Source organism: Phyllobates terribilis, unplaced genomic scaffold (genome assembly GCF_046119375.1).
Source record: "Phyllobates terribilis strain yellow unplaced genomic scaffold, ASM4611937v1 Scaffold_3__8_contigs__length_932513732, whole genome shotgun sequence".
NCBI classification, from domain to species: Eukaryota; Metazoa; Chordata; class Amphibia; order Anura; family Dendrobatidae; genus Phyllobates; species Phyllobates terribilis.
In genome coordinates, this window is record NW_027362763.1 from 835,134,212 (window position 1) to 835,152,973 (window position 18,762).

General features: G+C 41.9%; 1 protein-coding gene across 4 annotated transcripts in view; it reads right to left on the reverse strand.

Moving 5' to 3' along the window:
- The window catches only part of KIZ (kizuna centrosomal protein), a 194,446-nt gene that overhangs the window by 149,511 nt on the left and 26,173 nt on the right, over positions 1–18,762 (reverse strand). For 2 of the 4 annotated variants that reach the window (XM_073672453.1, XM_073672452.1), the window contains exons 2-3: positions 18,253–18,315; positions 9,524–9,686 (exon numbers count right to left, since the gene is read on the reverse strand). In XM_073672453.1, the coding sequence (XP_073528554.1) occupies positions 9,524–9,686; positions 18,253–18,284 (195 nt within the window). In that variant the 5' untranslated portion in view covers positions 18,285–18,315. Of the gene's footprint in view, positions 1–9,523; positions 9,687–11,450; positions 11,594–18,252; positions 18,316–18,762 lie in introns of those variants that run through there. The other 2 variants (XM_073672454.1, XM_073672455.1) reach the window with 2 other exon arrangements.

The window sequence follows — 18,762 nt, forward strand, 5'->3', positions numbered from 1 at the left end:
TGGCCAGACTGCTTATTATTCGACATATAGCAGGACTCCTTATTCTACCTTGGGAGACCACAACTCTTACTCACTGCCCAGTGAGTTCTGCAGCGCTCGATGGATCTGCCGATAATCCCGAAATAGTTGAGGTAAACTATTGTCAATGCCTCTTCCTTCGATATGAGAGTTGTCCTAACTACTATAATTCTCCATAAAGCCTTAAGGCTCATTAACATCTGAATGGAAGGACACAAACTGAAAGCCTAAATCCTCATTTTATGCCAAGAACTATCCTCAGGAAATTTGATGTTTCATGTGAATTGGAACCTGACTCCTTAAACACCTATACTACTATATAGCAATCTGGAACTGCAGATTTACTAGCAGGTCTTATAGAGTCCATTTCCAAAGATCTAACTCTCAGGAATCTGTACAGCCCCTTTGGGTTGTAGCAAACCCAGGTATGCCTGGGTTAAATAATAGCTTTACAGGTCTTGATTAGGGCACCTGGAGAGCTAAGCACCAGAGCAGGCTAGGCATTCACCTCAGTCAGACTGCTGGAAAGCAGAGCAGACGGTATGTGTCTTGGAGCTAATCAGAGACACAGGCCAGACTCCACAAGTATCAGTGGTTGCCCTGGATAAATATTGTTTTGTTTGATCAAGCTGGGTTAGCTGAGCTGTATATGAGTAGTCAGGGTCTGTCCTAATTAGTCAGAGCTTGGACAAGATCAGAAATATTATGTTTATGACTTCTGTGCAACCTGTAAAAAGCAATAAAACTGCGCTCGATTGGACCAAACCCACAATGGCTGTATGAGCACTACACGATGCCTCCTACCTTTAAGAGTGAAACCCTACAAGGTTTATTATTAACCTGCAAAACTAAGGAAGTGCTCTTATTGTCACCTGCCTCCAATCGTCATTCGACCGAGCTAGCTGAGGACCAGCCAGGAATACTGCCACCCTCTGTCTCAAAATAGAGGCTAGGATATTTTTCCCCCTGAATTCGGTAAGCTTGCCATGCACAGTTTACAGTCGCTGAACTTGGTTTTGTCAGACATAAACTTAGTTGTGCAACCAGTACCTTTACAAAGAGGGACTATGAGGCACAGGGGCGCTACAAGGCACAGACACCCTATAAAGCACTACAAGGCACAGGGGCACCCTGAAGCACTGAGAGACACTATGAGGCACTAACAGGCGCTATTCGGCACTATGAATGCACCATGAATGCACCATAAGGCACTATGATATGCTGTGAGTCACTATGATATGTTATGCTATGAGGCGCTGTGAAGAGCCATAAGGTGCTATGAAGTGCTATGAGGCACTATGCCATGAGGAACTATAAAGTACTATGAGACGCTATACGGCGCTATGATGTGCCATGAGACACTATGATGCGTTATGAGGCACTGTGAAATGCTATGAGACATTATGATGCATTATGAGGCACTATAGTGCTATGAGGAACTGTGAAGCGCTATGAGGCACTGTGAGGTGCTATGAGGCACTATCATGTGCCATGAAGCACTATGCTATGATGTGCCATGAGGCACTATGCTATGATGTGGCATGAGGCACTATGCTATGATGTGGCATGAGGCACTATGCTATGATGTGGCATGAGGCACTATGCTATGATGTGCCATGAGGCACTATGCTATGATGTGCCATGAGGCGCTATGCTATGACGTGCCATGAGGCGCTATGCTATGATGTGCCATGAGGCGCTATGCTATGACGCCCCATGAGGCGCTATGCTATGACGCCCCATGAGGCGCTATGCTATGATATGCCATGAGGCGCTATGCTATGATATGCCATGAGGCGCTATGCTATGATGTGCCATGAGGCGCTATGAGGCACTGTGATGTGCTATAAAGCGCTATGCTATGAGGCACTATGATGTGCTATGTGGCACTATGATGTGCCAAGAGGTGCTGTGAGGCACTATGATGTGCTATAAAGCGCTATGCTATAAGGCACTATGATGTGCTATGTGGCACTATGATGTGCCAAGAGGCGCTGTGAGGCACTATGATGTGCTATAAAGCGCTATGCTATGAAGCACTATGATGTGCTCTTTGTGAAGTGCAAAGAGGCTTTATAAGCCACTGTGAGGCACTGTGAGGCACTGTGCTCAGATTTTATTTAAAAGAGTAATCCATCTGAATGAAGGATAAACCTTTCCTTTGGGTGGTAAATCTCAATTGTCAGACTAGCCCCACCCGAAGGACCCAACTGATGAGACGCAGCTGGACAGCAGACCTTGTGCTGTATTAACACCATGTGCCGTCCTATGGATGGAGAAAACAGACTGGAGGACAACAGTAAAAGTCTTACTTTAACATTTACTGAGCAGATTGAGGCTCATTTTTGTGGTAAATTCTGAAGCCAAATCAAGAGGCTCTGTGCGGCCCAGACATGTGGCTAACTTTAGCCTAGAGGTCTAAGGTCCAGCTTCCGTCCTGAAGTCAAATTTAAAGCACAAGGCCCTTGGCCCAGATGGGGCTTACAGAGAGCGAACACACACCCATCTTTGAGTTTTGCACTAACTTCCTTCAACCTTTCCTAGTAACCATAACAAGGAAAGGGCCCCATAAACAAGGTAAACATTCACGAACACCACTCACCACCAGCTGTACGGATTCGGAGGCTGCACCAAGTCATAGGTTTGTTCCTCTTCATCCGGCCGTGCCTGAGCAATACTGGGGTGGTCAATCTCAGGCAGGGGCACCTCCAATAGTGCGCTGATCAAAGCTGGAGCTGCTGACCCCAGGCAGGGGCGCAGCTCAACAGGTGCTCCCATTGATGTGCAGAGCTGGAGCTGCTGACGCCAGACAGGGGCGCAGGTCCACAGCAGCTTCTCCACTGATGCACGGAGCTGGAGCTGCCGACCCCAGGCAGGGGCGCCACTTAGTCGTATCCGGATCTTCAACAGGTAAGCCTGTCTAAGGTTCTCCCATCAAGGGCCGCAGGCTGGTACAAAACAGTAGCTGGAAACATGTTAGAAGACATGGGTCTCCGCTACTTCTTTTATTACCGGCGTGCGTCTTAGGGCGCAATTTCCTGGATAGCATCCTGCGCAACCGGGTTGCGCGGCTGCCAGGCCACCATAAGATAATGGTGCGGCTGCTGCTCGCGCCCGTCCAACAGAACAAGCCCCCTTGGACCCACCATGGCGCTTCCAGGTCCCTGGCGCCGGCCGTAGCAGAGACTGTGCCTTGTTGGAAACCGACCGGCTCAGGTCTGGGAATAATCTTCTCTTCATTCTTCTGCCGCCGTTTTAACAAGGTTACCCCTCAAGGACAGGAAACCAACTGAGGTGATGTAGAGGCGCCACCCTCTTATTCTGTAGGTTTCCTGTCCTGGAAGGGCGGATCCCCTCTCTCGCTGTGGTGCTGTCTTGGGTGATAGGAAAAAATTAACTTTTTAATGATATTCTAATTTAGTGAGAAGCACTTTAAATATTTAATATTTTTTTTTATTTTTTTCATCCTTTACATTTTAAAAATTACAAAAAGGAAAAGTTTGGGCACCCTTGAAGATTTGTGTGCTCAGATAACTATGACCAAGGTTTCCTACCTTAATTAGCCTGTTAGGGTAATGGCTTGTTCACTCTCATCGTTAGGAAAGACCAGGTGATGCAAATTTAACAGCTTTATAAAAACCCAGCCTCCTCTAACCTTGTGCCAAAAAACAGCAGTCATGGGTTCTTCTAAGCAGTTGCCTAACACTCTGAAAATGAAAATGGTGAAGGCCCACAAAGCAGAAGGCTATAAGAAGATAGCAAAGATTTTTCAAATTGCTCTTTGGTATCGCTGGGTTCAGAAATGTCCGATCTATCAAAATATAAAGTCAATTAATCCGATCGGTAAACGGCATAACAAGAAAAAAAATCAAAACGCCAGAATTATGGGGTTTTTTTGGACACCGCAAGATTGCAATAAAATGCAAGAAGAGGCGATCAAAACATTGTATCTACCTCAAAATGGAATCAATAAAAATGTCAGCACGTGGTGCAAAAAATAAGCCATCACTCAGCCCCAGATCACAAAAAGTGAGAATGTTATAGGTCTTAGAAAACGGCGAGAAATGCAAAAGCTTTTTTTCATACAAAATTCTTATTTAAGTGGTGAAAAAAAATTACGAAATAAACTACACGTTTGGTATCTGTGTACTCGTACTGACCCAGAGAATCATATTGACAGGAAATTAAAAAAAAAGTTATGGCTCTGGGAAGAAGAGAAGGATAAAACGAAAAATGGAAAATTGCCCAGAGGTTAAGGGGTTAAAGTTTCGAAAATACAATCATTTTGTCCTTGTTGTAACAGAAATCAGCTCTCTATGCACAGACTTCTTGGTGAGGCTAAGCTAAAATTGTTCTTACAGCAGCCAATCCTAGAAGACAGAGTGAAAAAGAGAAGCAGTCTGAACCAATGATGAGACAGGAGGCGTGTCCCAGACTACAACAGACTCCCTGTAGGCATCGTAGCTAATCTACAGTGACAGATCACAGCTCTGCTCTAATGGGACAGAACAAAAAGTAAGAGCAAGTTCTGAGGATAAATAGTAAGTAAACTCCAGTTTTATGTATATGTATGTATTACCGTATATACTTTTTGAGCACAAGGCTGGACAGTCACTTTAAATTTCATGTACTCATATTTACCAAATCATTTTTACTCTTCACTGGCATAGAATAGATGCAATATTTAAGTACGGTATTTTAGCACATAGGGATACTTTCAATATGTCCACTAATCCGTATATGAGGTTTTCTGGCCCCCTTAATACCCCCATTTAAAAACATTTCACTCGATTTTTTTTTTTTATATATTTCACAAACATAATCTAACATGTAAAAGTCATCCAAACTTTTAGTAGCCTCGAAGAAAAAAAAAAAAATGAGCACAGATAACTATGGAAACAACTTCCTCCAAACTAGTATATATGCCAACTAAAATTCTAAAAAGGAAAAAAGAGAAAAAAAAAAGGCAAACCTCAAACCTTATTTCTACTTAAAAAAAAAAAAAACGTATGGCCTCTGTTTCTTTTCTGATAAGAGTCTTAAATACCAAACAGTTAACTGCACAATAACATTCACTGGCAGCTCGGCTGCCCGCTTGGCAGATACATAAAGCAGGTAAAAAGAGGAAAAGGTAATTTCTTGGCTGAATGATTCCATCGGTAGCTATAGGGCAAACTAGAAAGTCTTTCAGTAAAGTAGCAGTAGATTCTTCTATCAATCTGCAGCACACATACTCTTCCAAGGGGATGCATTAAATATGAAAATCATATCCTGTTATCATCTGTTTCCAGCTTTCAGCCCAGTAAGCTTTTCTTAATGAATGCCGCAGCCTAAGGGACAAGCACGCTGTTGGCTCCTCTGAATAATGGAGAGATGTTACCAGTTCTGCTTATTACAATATTGACTTGCTGAGGGGGATTCACGCAGTCACAAGTGACTACACTTGCCAGCATGCTCCAAGTTATTACGCCATGTTTTTAGACATTTCATCTGAAAGGGCTTTGCTGTTTTATTTATTTATTTATTTATTTTTAAAGTGAAGAAAGAAGCAATGGCCTTGAACGGCATCATTTATATGGAGATAGTAGGAGGGATTAGAAGCCTGCATTACTACAGATACATAACCAAATACATTTGAGCATTTTCCAACAGACTTTTATTTTTTTTTTTTTCTTCTGTCAGTCTCGGAGACATGTAATCGGCTTCTTCTCCTTTGTAAAAGAGGGAGGATAAAGTACACAACAAACAAATCGAATTGCTGCCTTCTGTTGTGCTTCGTGGCATGGCATAATGATATTCTGTAATGTGTGTTCATAACACAAATGCGCAAGATCACGGCAAACGAGGCCGCTATTCAAAGCCCATTAAAGGCATGAAATAGTCTGGATTACCAGACACAGTCGTCCTATTTACTAATAACTCTAAATATATATTTTATTTTAAAATAAAACGTTTTTCCAACTAAACCAAGCTGAAATCGTGAATCGTAAGATCAGAAAAGGTCAACTTAAATCAACACCTGACAATATTAGATTGTCAACTTTCTAAACATCAGTTCCAGTTTTATTTGTTAAAGGGATCCTCCGGAATATCCAGAATAAAACCCCTTTTATAAAAAATTAGTCACATATTTGAAAAAAATAAAATCGAGACACAATAGCCCAATATGTTTGTGTGTTATATTTAGGGCTCGCATGTTAAAACAAAACAGATTACAATGTGGTACAAATGATTAACATGGAATGCCTCTGTATAAAAAAGAAAATATATACTGATGAATATTGGCTCAACAGACGCAAAAGAACACTATTTTGCAATTAGTCAAATAAATGACAATATTTCCTCAATGCTTTTGCAGATACCAAGCAGAGCAACTAGAGACGTGGAGAGTTTCATCAAAAGGTGGGTGATCTGAAAGCCTAACATAACTCCAAGAAAAACGGAGGCAAAAAACACACACCATTTGGCACCATGATAAAATTAATTTAGTATAACCATACTACAGTTGCTTTTGAAAAGATCAACTTTGCAAATTACTAATTAAAAAAAAATTCTCTCTGCTCAAGAACAAAAGGTATTTTTAATTCTATTGTTTACTGCTCGTTACCTAGGTTACTGGCCATTACTGTGATCTAGCAGCAGTGGCAGAATATGTGTGATGCTTACAAGCTTTTTCCAATATAGATTGCAAGCACTGATCTGAAGCTGGCTGGATCGCTGGATTAGCTTCGGATATGGCCTGCTGCAGTTTGACTACGCTCCTCTGATGCTACAGAGGCAAAACTGCCTATGTTTGTGCATAGTTCAGGCCAGCAGCACAATGATACAACTGGTTCAACTGGTCAAACAAGAGTGCTCCAACACCCTCCCTCAGTGATACGAAACTGAAAATGCTGCACTAGTGATGCATATGGAAGAGGACTATTTTCTGCCATCTACATCAATATAGCAGCATTTGCAGCTTCACATCATTGATCTGTCAGCAGCAGGCAATAAACAACGCTCAGCTCTACACTACCAGGTAATTACAAGCTCAATTGTGGAGAAGTGAAGTGAAGGAGAGTTGGTCACTGCTAGAAACCAGCTAACAGTGATATAAAACTACACAGAAAGCAACGCTGATGTCCACTGCAGAAGATATAATCGGCCAGACAGGGTACTGTACAGGTTCATACAGTGTACAGGATCATAGAGAATACTCCAATGGTAGACTATACTCTGCGTCATAGTTGGAGACTGACACTTGAATGTGTTGGTATTAATAAAAAATAATTTGGAATCCCAAAGCTCTTCACTCACGCAGCACAGCCCACCTAAATGACAAAGCAGAGTTATGCTGGCAGGAAGCCAGCTGAGAGATACTGCACTGTGCATGATCTAACCGGGGCATCGGCACTACAGGAGGGCCGTTCCAATGCAACTAGAGGATAAATAGAGCCGGTAGGGACTTTTTTTTTGTACCCAAAGATGAATTATTAGAACATTAACGCAATTATTGTATAATGAAATTCTCAACTTAATTAGAGTTCTTACTAAATCTTGTAGTGGATAAAAGAACATAAAGAGGTCTGCTAAAGGTCTTAAAGGGAATTTCCAAAATTAGAAAAACATTGTTGCTTTCTTTTAAAAAAGCAGCAACTGTCCACATGATTTATCATAAATTAGCAATTCTTTAAAATATTTGGCCGGTGTAATACTTGTTAAAAACAGGAATCTACAAGTCATTAACAAGTGCAAATAAAAACAAACACTCAGTAATGATCACACGCTTGAGTCAAGTGCAAGAATTCAGTTCTGAGAACTAATACCTTTTCCTTTGCCACGCAGTTTGTTCATTTTAGGAGATTAATTGTCTTTATTTCGTATTAGTATAAGTTGACATAGTAACAATAATAGTGGAAACAAAGTAGGCCACTGAGTGATAATACGGAAAGTGGAGGAGTTTTCTGAAAGGCTTGACCTGACTTCTAATTGTACATTGTAAAAGCTTGATTCACAGTCCAGATTTTATTGTAAAGAAGAATTTTATACATATATAATCTGGCCAGGATTAATCTGGCTAACTACAGAACTGTGGCATGTAATGTAAGAATGTAAGGGACTGTTAAAGGGAATCTGTCAGCAGGATTTTACCTCCCAAACTGTTTATATGCAAATGTCGCTCTGGCAAAGACAAGTCCATCCATACCTTTAACTACACAGTCCAGTCCCCTGTTACCAAGAAGTTGCCAGCTGAATCAATATGCAAACGAGGCTGAAGTGCTTTCTGTGCATGGAAGCTCTTCCCAAGACTTTGTCACTCCAGCTCTATTTCCCACCTTTCTTCTGCTTGACCAACAGATCCTTTGCTTTAAGTCACATGGCAAAAGAAAAGTCAGTCAAGCAGAAGGCGGTGCTGGGGGGGCATAGAGCTGGAGATACAGAGGCTCGAGAAGATCTTCCATTCACCCAAAGCACTTCAGCCTCATTTGCATATTGATTCAAATGGAAATTTCTCCGTAACAGAGGAACGCACTGGTAAACATATGGATGGACTTGTCTTTGCAAAGGCGAAATGTCATGTAAAACAATTTAAGGGGTGAAATATTGCTAACAGATTACTTTTAAAAGGAAACTCTTTTGTACATCAGTAAAAAAAAAAAAGAATGGGCTTCAACGTCCTATAAATATTATCACTACAAACCGATTGGTCAAGAGGGATCACTCGGTTAGATCATCAGCACAATAAAGACACTACTCTATTAGAGGAAAAGAAACAAAAACGCTGTGAGCTCATGTATCACAGACTCCAAATGACTCAATAAAGTGTTACATTAAACTACATTTTTAATGCAGATCGGTATCGGGAAAGCTGCCTCACAAAAGTGACTGTTCTTAAGTAGACAAGCCCTTGAAGGAAGCTGACTGCATTATGCAGCGTCAAAAGCTGTTTAAAAGGTATCTACATATGGCGTCTTTTTCAGATGGATCCTGCCCCATAAAATAAGCATAGTGTACCACAATGTGAAAACAACATAGCTGTGCCCAAGTTCTGTCTTATTTCACTTCTTTTAACCACTTGAGGGTTTGGAAACCCTGATACAGTTAAAAGAAGGGACATGCTTATTTTTCTTAACAGCATAGACAGGCGATGCTGCAGCAAGAAAGACAGCAAAGCCGCTTCAGGAAAACAACTGCCAGCCTTTTCCTGAAGAAGCAACTTCGCCTGGGAAAACTCAGCAGCTGCAGCGGCATCAAAATGACGCAGTGTGAACAATGCCCAAGGCAAACCTGACCTTTACAGTGAAACCTTTAGAGGCATTTCACAGTGTAATAATATCCAAGAGCTGATGACAGAAGATAGCACACTGTCTGACGGGATGACTGTTCCCACATTGTGACTACAAACTATTCTAGTGATCATTTTACAGAGGTTTGACAATTTGCCATTTGTGCAATTTAGTATTTTAAACTCTTAGCAAATCAGGTCTGATGTAAGCAAAGTAAATCGGTCCATATATTCTACCTTTGCTGGTTGCGATGTCCTTGAATTTGATACGAGAAAAAGCAAGCGAGCTTCAATGCTTTTAAAGTCCTGCAGGAAGGTTTCATTTCGGAGCCGAGCCTTCTTCTCTTTCTCACAAATTTCTTTCAAAGAATTTTTTAACTTTACACACTGCCGACGACACCTTGAAATACAAGAGATACACGACCAGTTATCTTCTAGCTATTTAGGATCGATGTAGCTGCACGCTGGCCTGTTGTTGTGTTATTTTTTTGACTACGGGGCTAAGAACTTGTTGGCAGGTAGATGCTAACAACCTGCCTGTTCTGCCTTTCAGAGATCTCAACTGGCTCAAGCGGCAATTCTCCGACTTAATTTGACCTCATGTCATGAGCAGCTCTTCCTCTTCCAGGATGCTCTGTTGACAGGGCATCACTGCCGACTTCATTATTATTATTTATTATTATAGCGCCATTTATTCCATGGCTCTTTAAATGTGAAAAGGGGTATACATAGCAAAAACATTTACAATAATCTTAGACAATAGAAGTCAAGCGACTGGTACAGGAGGAGAGAGGACCCTGCCCGCAAGGGCTCACAGTCTACAAGGGATGGGAAAAGATGCAGTAGGTGAGGGTAGGGCTGGTCATGGAGCGGTATGGTGGAGCGATGGTTAATGCAGGTTGTATGCTTGTCGGAAGAGGCGGGTCTTCAGGTTCCTTTTGAAGGTTTCCACGGTAAGCGAGAGTCTGAAATGTTGGGGTAGAGAGTTCCAGAGTAGGGAGGAAGCACGGGAGAAATCTTGTATGCGATTGTGGGAAGAGGAGAAAAGAGGGGATAAGAGGAGATCTTGTGAGGATTGGAGGTGGCGTGCAGGTAAGTACTGGGAGACTATGTCACAGATGTATGGAGGAAACAGGTTGTGGATGGCTTGGTATGCCAAGGTTAGGGTTTTGAACTGGAGTCTCTGGGTAATGGGAAGCCAGTGAAGGGATTGACAGAGGGGAGGAGCCGGGGAATAGCGGGGGACAGGTGGATTAGTCGAGATATCATGCTGATTGACAGCTGGCTCCCCAAAGTTAGAGCATCGGGGAGCAGTCTGTCAATCAGCATGATATCGGCAGCGACAGCCTGACAACAGAACAGATCAGAAGAGAAGAAGCTGCTCCATCAAAGTAGCATCACCAGAAGCAGGAAAATCACCGGCACTGAGATGACTAGATCATGAGAGGGCAGAACAGGCAGGCAGGTAGAAAATACCTGCCGATAAATTCAAAGCCCCGAAGGGAAAAAAAAAACAAAAAAACAGAGTTCCAGATAACCCCTTTAAAGTTGTATAATTCAATTACACCATTCTTTGGTGCATATTTTTGGGGATTTATTTTTATCAATTATTTGTGGGGGTTGGAGAGGTAACAGACAGAGTAACAAAATATTCAATAAAGAGAAGCGAGGGCCTGCTCACAAACTTATAATATATAAAGTAAGTAGGGAAGACACCAAAAATAGAAAGTGCTTGGTCCAGCCATCTTTATGATAAATAAGAGCATTCATGTAAAGATACACAAGTGGTATCTTTTGTATCATTTTGTACAGATATAAAGTGCTACTGAGTGCACAGAAGGTAGAGAAAACTGCTGAAAGAAGGGACCAGGTGTTGAGAAAAAAAAATTAAGAAGAGGGAAACACAGAAATGTTAGATTAGTTCAGTGACAGGCTTGCCTAAAAAGATGTATATTTTTTAAGGAAGTGTAGAACTAATGCAGAACAAAAGAAGTCAGTTAGTGGGAGGTTCATAATATGGATGATGTTAGTTGTAGACCATTACCAGGGTAGTGAGGATTTATGATATGCACTACTGAATTTAAAACAATCCAAGAGATCTCGGGAAAAAGTGGTTTATTGTTAACGCGTTTCGGAGACCATCTGACTCCTTCCTCAGGACAACCTTATCATAAATCCACCCAACCATTCATTGGAATAGGAGTTGTTCTTCAGCAACCAGCAGTGGCTGCTAAACAGTGTACAGAGCTGTGCTGTCCTGATCCATGGGGCTCGTGCACACAACTATAGTTTCATTCTGAGTGTTACCTGTTAAAAAAATAGATTGCACAGGGAGCGATGTTATTAGATGAGGCAGTGCAGATAAACTATTTTTTTCACTGAAGAAATCAATGTGTGAAGCAAAAAAAAAAATTTATACACAAATTTTCCTCCAACAATCGCATGAGACTCACCCTTTCAAGACTATGGGTGTGAGGGGAAAATAAAAATAGGATACCACAGTACAACATTCGTTTTTTTTACAGATACAGAATTACAATGTAACACAGGAAACTGTAAATGGTCTTATAAATTATTAATAGCTGCTGCGGTAAAACCGGGCAGCGATTCCTTAAACGGTCGTATGAACCTACCCATACGGATTATATCTGGCAACTACCAAAGCTGATTGGTGGGAGTGTCAGATCTGGAGAATTAGTAAAAATCTCCCTTAAATGAAATTTGTCAGCAGGATTTTACACCCAAAACTATTTATATGCACATGTATCTCTTTCAAAGTCCAGCGATGTCTTTATATGGCCAGTCCAATCCTCCTTTACTGAAAAATCAGTGCTTGAATTGATAAGCAAATGAGGTTAAAGAGCACCTATCACAAATTTTTTTATTATTTAAATTAAATACAGATGTAATAACATTTATCATTTGACCAAAACATTATAAACAAGGCATATAGCAAAAAAACTCCCTTTCTTGGCACAAACCTCCACTCAACAGAGGAGACTTCAGCTGAAGTCGCCTCCAGGCTGGGGATTCCTCATTCTCTGCTGTTCTGACGTCATTCTCCCATGATGCAGTGCATCAAGGAAAGTGAATGGCAGTCTGTAGGTCTGAGCCCAGGCACTGTGACTGAGCCGGATGTGGTCAGTGCAGCGTGCAGCTGTGGGTATGTGCTGTGCTCCATAATTCACCAGACAGTGAGCTGGAGACTGCTCTCCAGTTTCCTCCTTCACCTCCCAGTTCCCTTGCTCACACTGTCAAGCGCTGAAGCCTGCCAGAGTAGTGATTGTACCCCTCCGCCACTGTCACTACAAGCACCTTGAAAGAAGAAAGATGTTTCCAGCAACAGAAACTAAACAATGGAGGAAACTATGTGTCAGAAAAGAGGGGTGTTGTTTACTTCATATGGTCAGTGTATGTGTAATTGTGTGTGTACATGTGTGAAATGTCCGCATATATGTGAAAAGTGCATGCAGGAGTGTATGGTGCGTGTGAGAACTGTAAGTAAACATATATGCAGTGTGTGTGTATTATATACAGGGTGGTCCAAAAGTAGGTGGCCAGAAAATAATAACATTTCTATTGATTTATATGTAAAATTATATTTACTAACACAAGCATAACATTGACAATTAAATTTTACTCTGAACAAGAACACAAAAGCCCTTAAATTTTATCAATGCAGGTGCTCAAACTGTTTTCCATTACAATTTGCACAGCTTTGAAGTCAGCCTCTTACGCTTCGACAGACTTTTTTGCACAAGTCTCTTTGGGTATTAATTTCTTGAAATGTATCTCTTATGTAATTTTTCAAATCACTGACACTTTTTGGTTTTCGACTATAAACTTTGTCCTTGAGTACTCCCCAAAAGAAAAAATCCACTGGGGTCAAGTCTGGTGAACGTGCCGGACAATCAAGTGGGCCTCTTCGTCCAATCCATTTATTAGGAAATGTTTCATCAAGATACTCGCGGACTACTCTTGAATAATGTGGAGGGGCCCCATCTTGTTGGAAATAAAGGTCATTTGAATTAGGCTGTTGCTGTAACTGGGGAACAACTTGATTCATTAGAATTTCGAGATACTTATCTCCTGTGACTGTTCCATCAAAAAATATTGGTCTTAAAACACCAAAACTTGAAATACCACCCCAAACATTGACACCAACATTGATTTCACCTTTCATTTTCCATAAAGTCTGTGAGGAATGAAAAGTGGAATCTGATTGGTTGCTTCATAACCTTATTACACTTTCTGGCCACCTACTTTTGGACCACCCATATTGTGCAGTTACATAAAACACCGCTGTGTGTGTATATTATGTGCTCATATATCTAATATATATAATAGTCTTATCCCGTCTGTCTTTCTGTCCAGTAAATCCCGTGTCGCTGATTGGTCCGGCCGCGGCCAATCAGCGACGCGGGATTTCAGAAAAAGATGGCGGACGTTAGCGGCTCATCTGCCGCACGGAGGTTAGCGGCGATACAGCCCGATCGGCGGCGCCGCTGACCTCCATGCGGCTACCGTCGGGAGATCAGCGGCTAGGGCCGCTGATCTCCCGACGGCAAGTGTGAAGGGAGGACCGGGAAGCGGCGCCGCCGGTCGGGATACTTCTGCTGCGAGCAGCCGGTCATCTCCTGGCTGCTCACAGCGGAAGTACCCGCACAGGCAGCGCCGCTCCCCGGTCCTCACTAATACGATTCGCTGATTGGTCGCGGCCGGAACCAATCAGTGATATTGGCGCCAAATTTAAACACCGCTCTGCTGATTGCGCCCGGTCGGCCGCATACATATTCTAGAATACCTGATGCGTTAGAATCGGGCCACCATCTAGTATATATAATATACACACACAACGGTGTTTTATGTAACTGTGTAACTGCACAATATGGTTGGGTCTCTGTCTACATAATACATGTACAGTACAGACCAAAAGTCTGGACACACCTTCTCATTTAAAGATTTTTCTGGATTTTCATGACTATGAAAATTGTACATTCACACTGAAGGCATCAGAACTATGAATTAACAAATGTGGAATTATATACTTAACAAAAAAGTGTGAAACAACTTCAAATATGTCTTATATTCTAGGTTCTTCAAAGTAGCCACCTTTTGCTTTGATGACTGCTTTGCACACTCTTGGCATTCTCTTGATGAGCTTCAAGAGGTAGTCACCGGAAATGGTCTTCCAACAATCTTGAAGGAGTTCCCAGAGATGCTTAGCACTTGTTGGCCCTTTTGCCTTCACTCTGCGGTCCAGCTCACCCCAAACCATCTCGATTGGGTTCAGGTCTGATGACTGTGGAAGCCAAGTCATCTGGCGTAGCACTCCATCACTCTCCTTCTTGGTCAAATAGCCCTTACACAGCCTGGAGGTGTGTCTGGGGTCATTGTCCTGTTGAAAAATAAATGATGGTCCAACTAAACGCAAACCGGATGGAATAGCATGCCGCTGCAAAATGTTGTGGTAGCCATGCTGGTTCAGTATGCCTTCAATTTTGAATAAATCCCCAACAGTGTCACCAGCAAAGCACCTCCACACCATCACACCTCCTCCTCCATGCTTCACGATGGGAACCAGGTATGTAGAGTCCATCCGTTTACCTTTTCTGCGTCGCACAAAGACACGGTGGTTGGAACCAAAGATCTCAAATTTGGACTCATCAGACCAAAGCACAGATTTCCACTTGTCTAATGTCCATTCCTTGTGTTCTTTAGCCCAAATAAGTCTCTTCTGCTTGTTGCCTGTCCTTAGCAGTGGTTTCCTAGCAGCTATTTTACCATGAAGGCCTCCTGCACAAAGTCTCCTCTTAACAGTTGTTGAAGAGATGTGTCTGCTGCTAGAACTCTGTGTAGTATTGACCTGGTCTCTAATCTGAGCTGCTGTTAACCTGACAAATGGTAAGGTTTTAATATTAGAGTTAGGACTGTCCCATAAGGGTTGCCGTGATGTGGCGGGGTGGCTTTTACATTAGTTTGATCAAAATTTATGTTAACTAAATACCCTTTATTATTTATCATTATTTCTATCCACTGTGAGATTTATCCATTTACTTTTAGGTATTAGTGTATTTAGCTTTTGTCTTTGTTTTTTTTCTATATAAATCTATAGATATAGAGAGAGTCAAAATTGGAACAGTACCATATCTTCAAAATATCAGGTGCAAGGCCCCCAAATAGATATCCATAAGTATAGACAGTACAGCAAAAAAACGTCAGGCAGCACTCCAAAAGTTCTTTGAAAAAATATGGATTTTATTAGCCCAGCATGGCGACGTTTCGGTTGTCCGCAATTGAAATGTCACCACACCGGGCTAATAAAGTCCATATTTTTTCAAAGAACTTTTGGAGTGCTGCCTGCCGTTTTTTTGCTATAGATATAGAGAGATATATGGAAAAATATCAGTAGCCAGCCAAAAACCTTCAAATTAGGAAAAAATAGAATGGAAGCAGCACTTCACTGAAAATAAGTGATACAGATAGACTTTATTCCCCCCATCTGATCTGGATGGATCAAGCCTTTTTCACTTATTTCCACTGAGCGCTGCTTCAACTCTATTATTCAACTTACTCCATTTTTAGCCACAAGATGTAAATGTGGATTTTTATTATCATATATTGGTGATACATGCTGTGGTCAGCCTTGTCTCTGGCTCTACACACAGCGTATATATATATATATATATATATATATATATATATATATATATATATATATATATATATATATAGACAGGAGACCTCTTTATATAGATTGTCCCCCTTTTTATAACAACCATTTGATAAATGAGCTCTTAGGGTCACTACGCTGCTGCTGAGCAGAGGCGCTGCCTAGCAACCAGGGTCAGGGGGCGTGTCTCAGAGCACAGCACGCTGAGCTGCCAATCCCAAGATGGCCGCTCCCATAACTGTGATTCTCTTATTTCATAACGCAAGTAATTCTTCCAAAGGTAATTTATTTCATGTTTATTTATATCTACAGTCTCCTTACTGTAATATACCATAATGTGTGTGGAGCTGATAGGTCCGCTTTAAAGAACTATGTTAGAGCCTCTGTCACTCCAGCTCTATTCTCTGCTCACCTAGTCCCTCCTGTTTGACCAATGGCTTATTTGCCTGAAGTCCAACAGCACAGAGGCTGTCAGTCAAAGAGGTGGCCACGCTGGGCAGGAAGTAGAGCTGGAGTGACAGAGGCATCAGATCTACAAACAGATGTTCAACCTCATATGCATATGAATGCAAATGCTGATTTCTCAGTAACAGAGGAATGGACTGGCCATGTAATGATATTGCTGGACTTGTCTTTGAAATACGTAGCTATATGCATGCATAAATAGTTTGGGGGTGAAATCTTGCTGACAGATTCCCTTTAAGGGCTAATGCACAATAAATAATTTAAAAAAAATTAATCTATAGACGTGGGCTGGTATTTTGTGGGATGGGAAATAATTTTCATTGGTAACATTTGGTTTACATACAATTCATTTGCTGATATTTATAACAGCAAAAATATAGCAAATGTGTAGGGTTTTTTTGCCATGTACCAGTATAAATAATAAGTATCTACACTCTACTATTATCATTGCATCATTAAGAATTGTTTATTTCCCTAAAATATTTCAAAATAATTTTGGAAGAAGGGGGATACTTTTTAATTTTTTTTTAATTATTGAATTTCATTTCACTTTAACCTTTTTGTTTTTTTACTTGAAGCATTTATTGCTTGACAGAAAATTAACATCTTAGATGCCGCATTGTATTCACCAAGGCACCTAAGTGATTAAAGGAAATCTGTCGCCAGGTTTCTGGCACTAAATTTGAGAGCAGCATAATTTAAAGGGGTTGTCCACTACTTTATATGATCCCCCAATGTATCTCCCAGGGCCCATAAGTGTTTCTCTAAATACCTTGTGGTGCCTTTTCTGCCTGTGAGTGGCGCTATCACTGGCCGCTCACAGACATCACGTGACCCCCGGTGGCAGCCGGCTCTGACATCCGCTGAGGTCACGACAAGTCCAGGCTGCAGCTGAGGGTCCCTCTTCCGTGTTCCACAGGTGGCTGCTGGGCAGTGGGCAGGGTTACCCCGCGCGTCACACCCTGCATCCACCGCGCTTCACACCCGGCATCCACCGCGCGCCCTCCCTCTCCTCATTCACTGGGAAAACATGTGGTGGATGCTGGGAGTGATGTGCGGGGAAACCCCGCCCACAACCCAGCATCCACCGCGGGGAGCGCGTCACTAAAGTCACGCCTCACTTGACGTGACATCAGTGCGGGGTCACGTGATGCCTCTGAGCGGCCAGCGATAGCGCTGCTCAAGGCAGAAAAGGCACCGCAATGTATTTACAAAAGCACTTCTGGGCCCCGGGGGGATACATTGGGGGGGGGTTTCACATAAAGTAGTGGACAACTTCTTTAAAGATTCCAGCGATGTGTCACTTACTGGGCTGCTTGCTTTAGTTTTGATGAAATCACCATGTTATCTGCAGGAGATTATCATTAGAGGACTATTAAACCTGCTGCCATCAAGTCCTCCATATTCATAAGCTCTGTATAACCCCACCTCCATCACTGATTGGCAGCTTTCTGCCTATGCACACTGTACACAGAAATCTGCCAATCACTGATGGGGGCAGGGTTACACAGAGCTCAGCATTCAGAGAACTGCCGCAGAGAAAACAGTCATTTTATCAAAGATGCAGCAAGCAGCCCAGTAAGTAATACATTGCTGGAATCAGGGTTTCTGCCCCTACTTCATGGTGCTCTCAGATGGGGTAGCAAAAAACTAGTGAGAGGTTCCTAAAAAGGTGGGGAAAGGAGGTTTTGCTGATTCAGGCATTCATCGCCTCGCGCAGATTCCCATGACACATATGTACAGCATGACTGACAGGTTTAGACAAGGCATTCAATGACATACACGTACTGCTCTATGGGGTTAGAGCGTACACGTGAAGCATACTCACATGTATGTATTGGATAAGCTATATTCAGACATCTTTTTTTCCAGTTCCAGTCTTTTTATTTCACTGCAAAACAAATAAAAAAAAGTCACAAAACAGAATTAACACTTTATTGATTAAGTCTCGGAATAAAAGGTGTCTTAGAATATTATCATTTAACAATCCTCTTTATGTCCCCTTCCCTTAAATGAGTAAATGTTAGTTTAACCCCTTCACCCCTGGATTTTTTCCATTTTTTCATTTCCGTTTTTCCCTTCCCTTCCTCCAACAGCCATAACTTTTTTAGTTTTCCATCATTTTGGCCGGGTGAGGGCTTGTTTTCAACGGGATGCGCTATATTTTTGAATTTATTTTTAATGGGGCAAAAGGGGGGTGATTGAACTTTTGTGGGGTTTTTTATATTTTTTTTTTTCACTTTTTACTGGATTTAATAGTCCCCTTAGGGAACTTGCAGCTGCGATCATCCGATCGCTTGTGCTTCTGTAGACCCCCAGCAGCCATGACAACCCATTG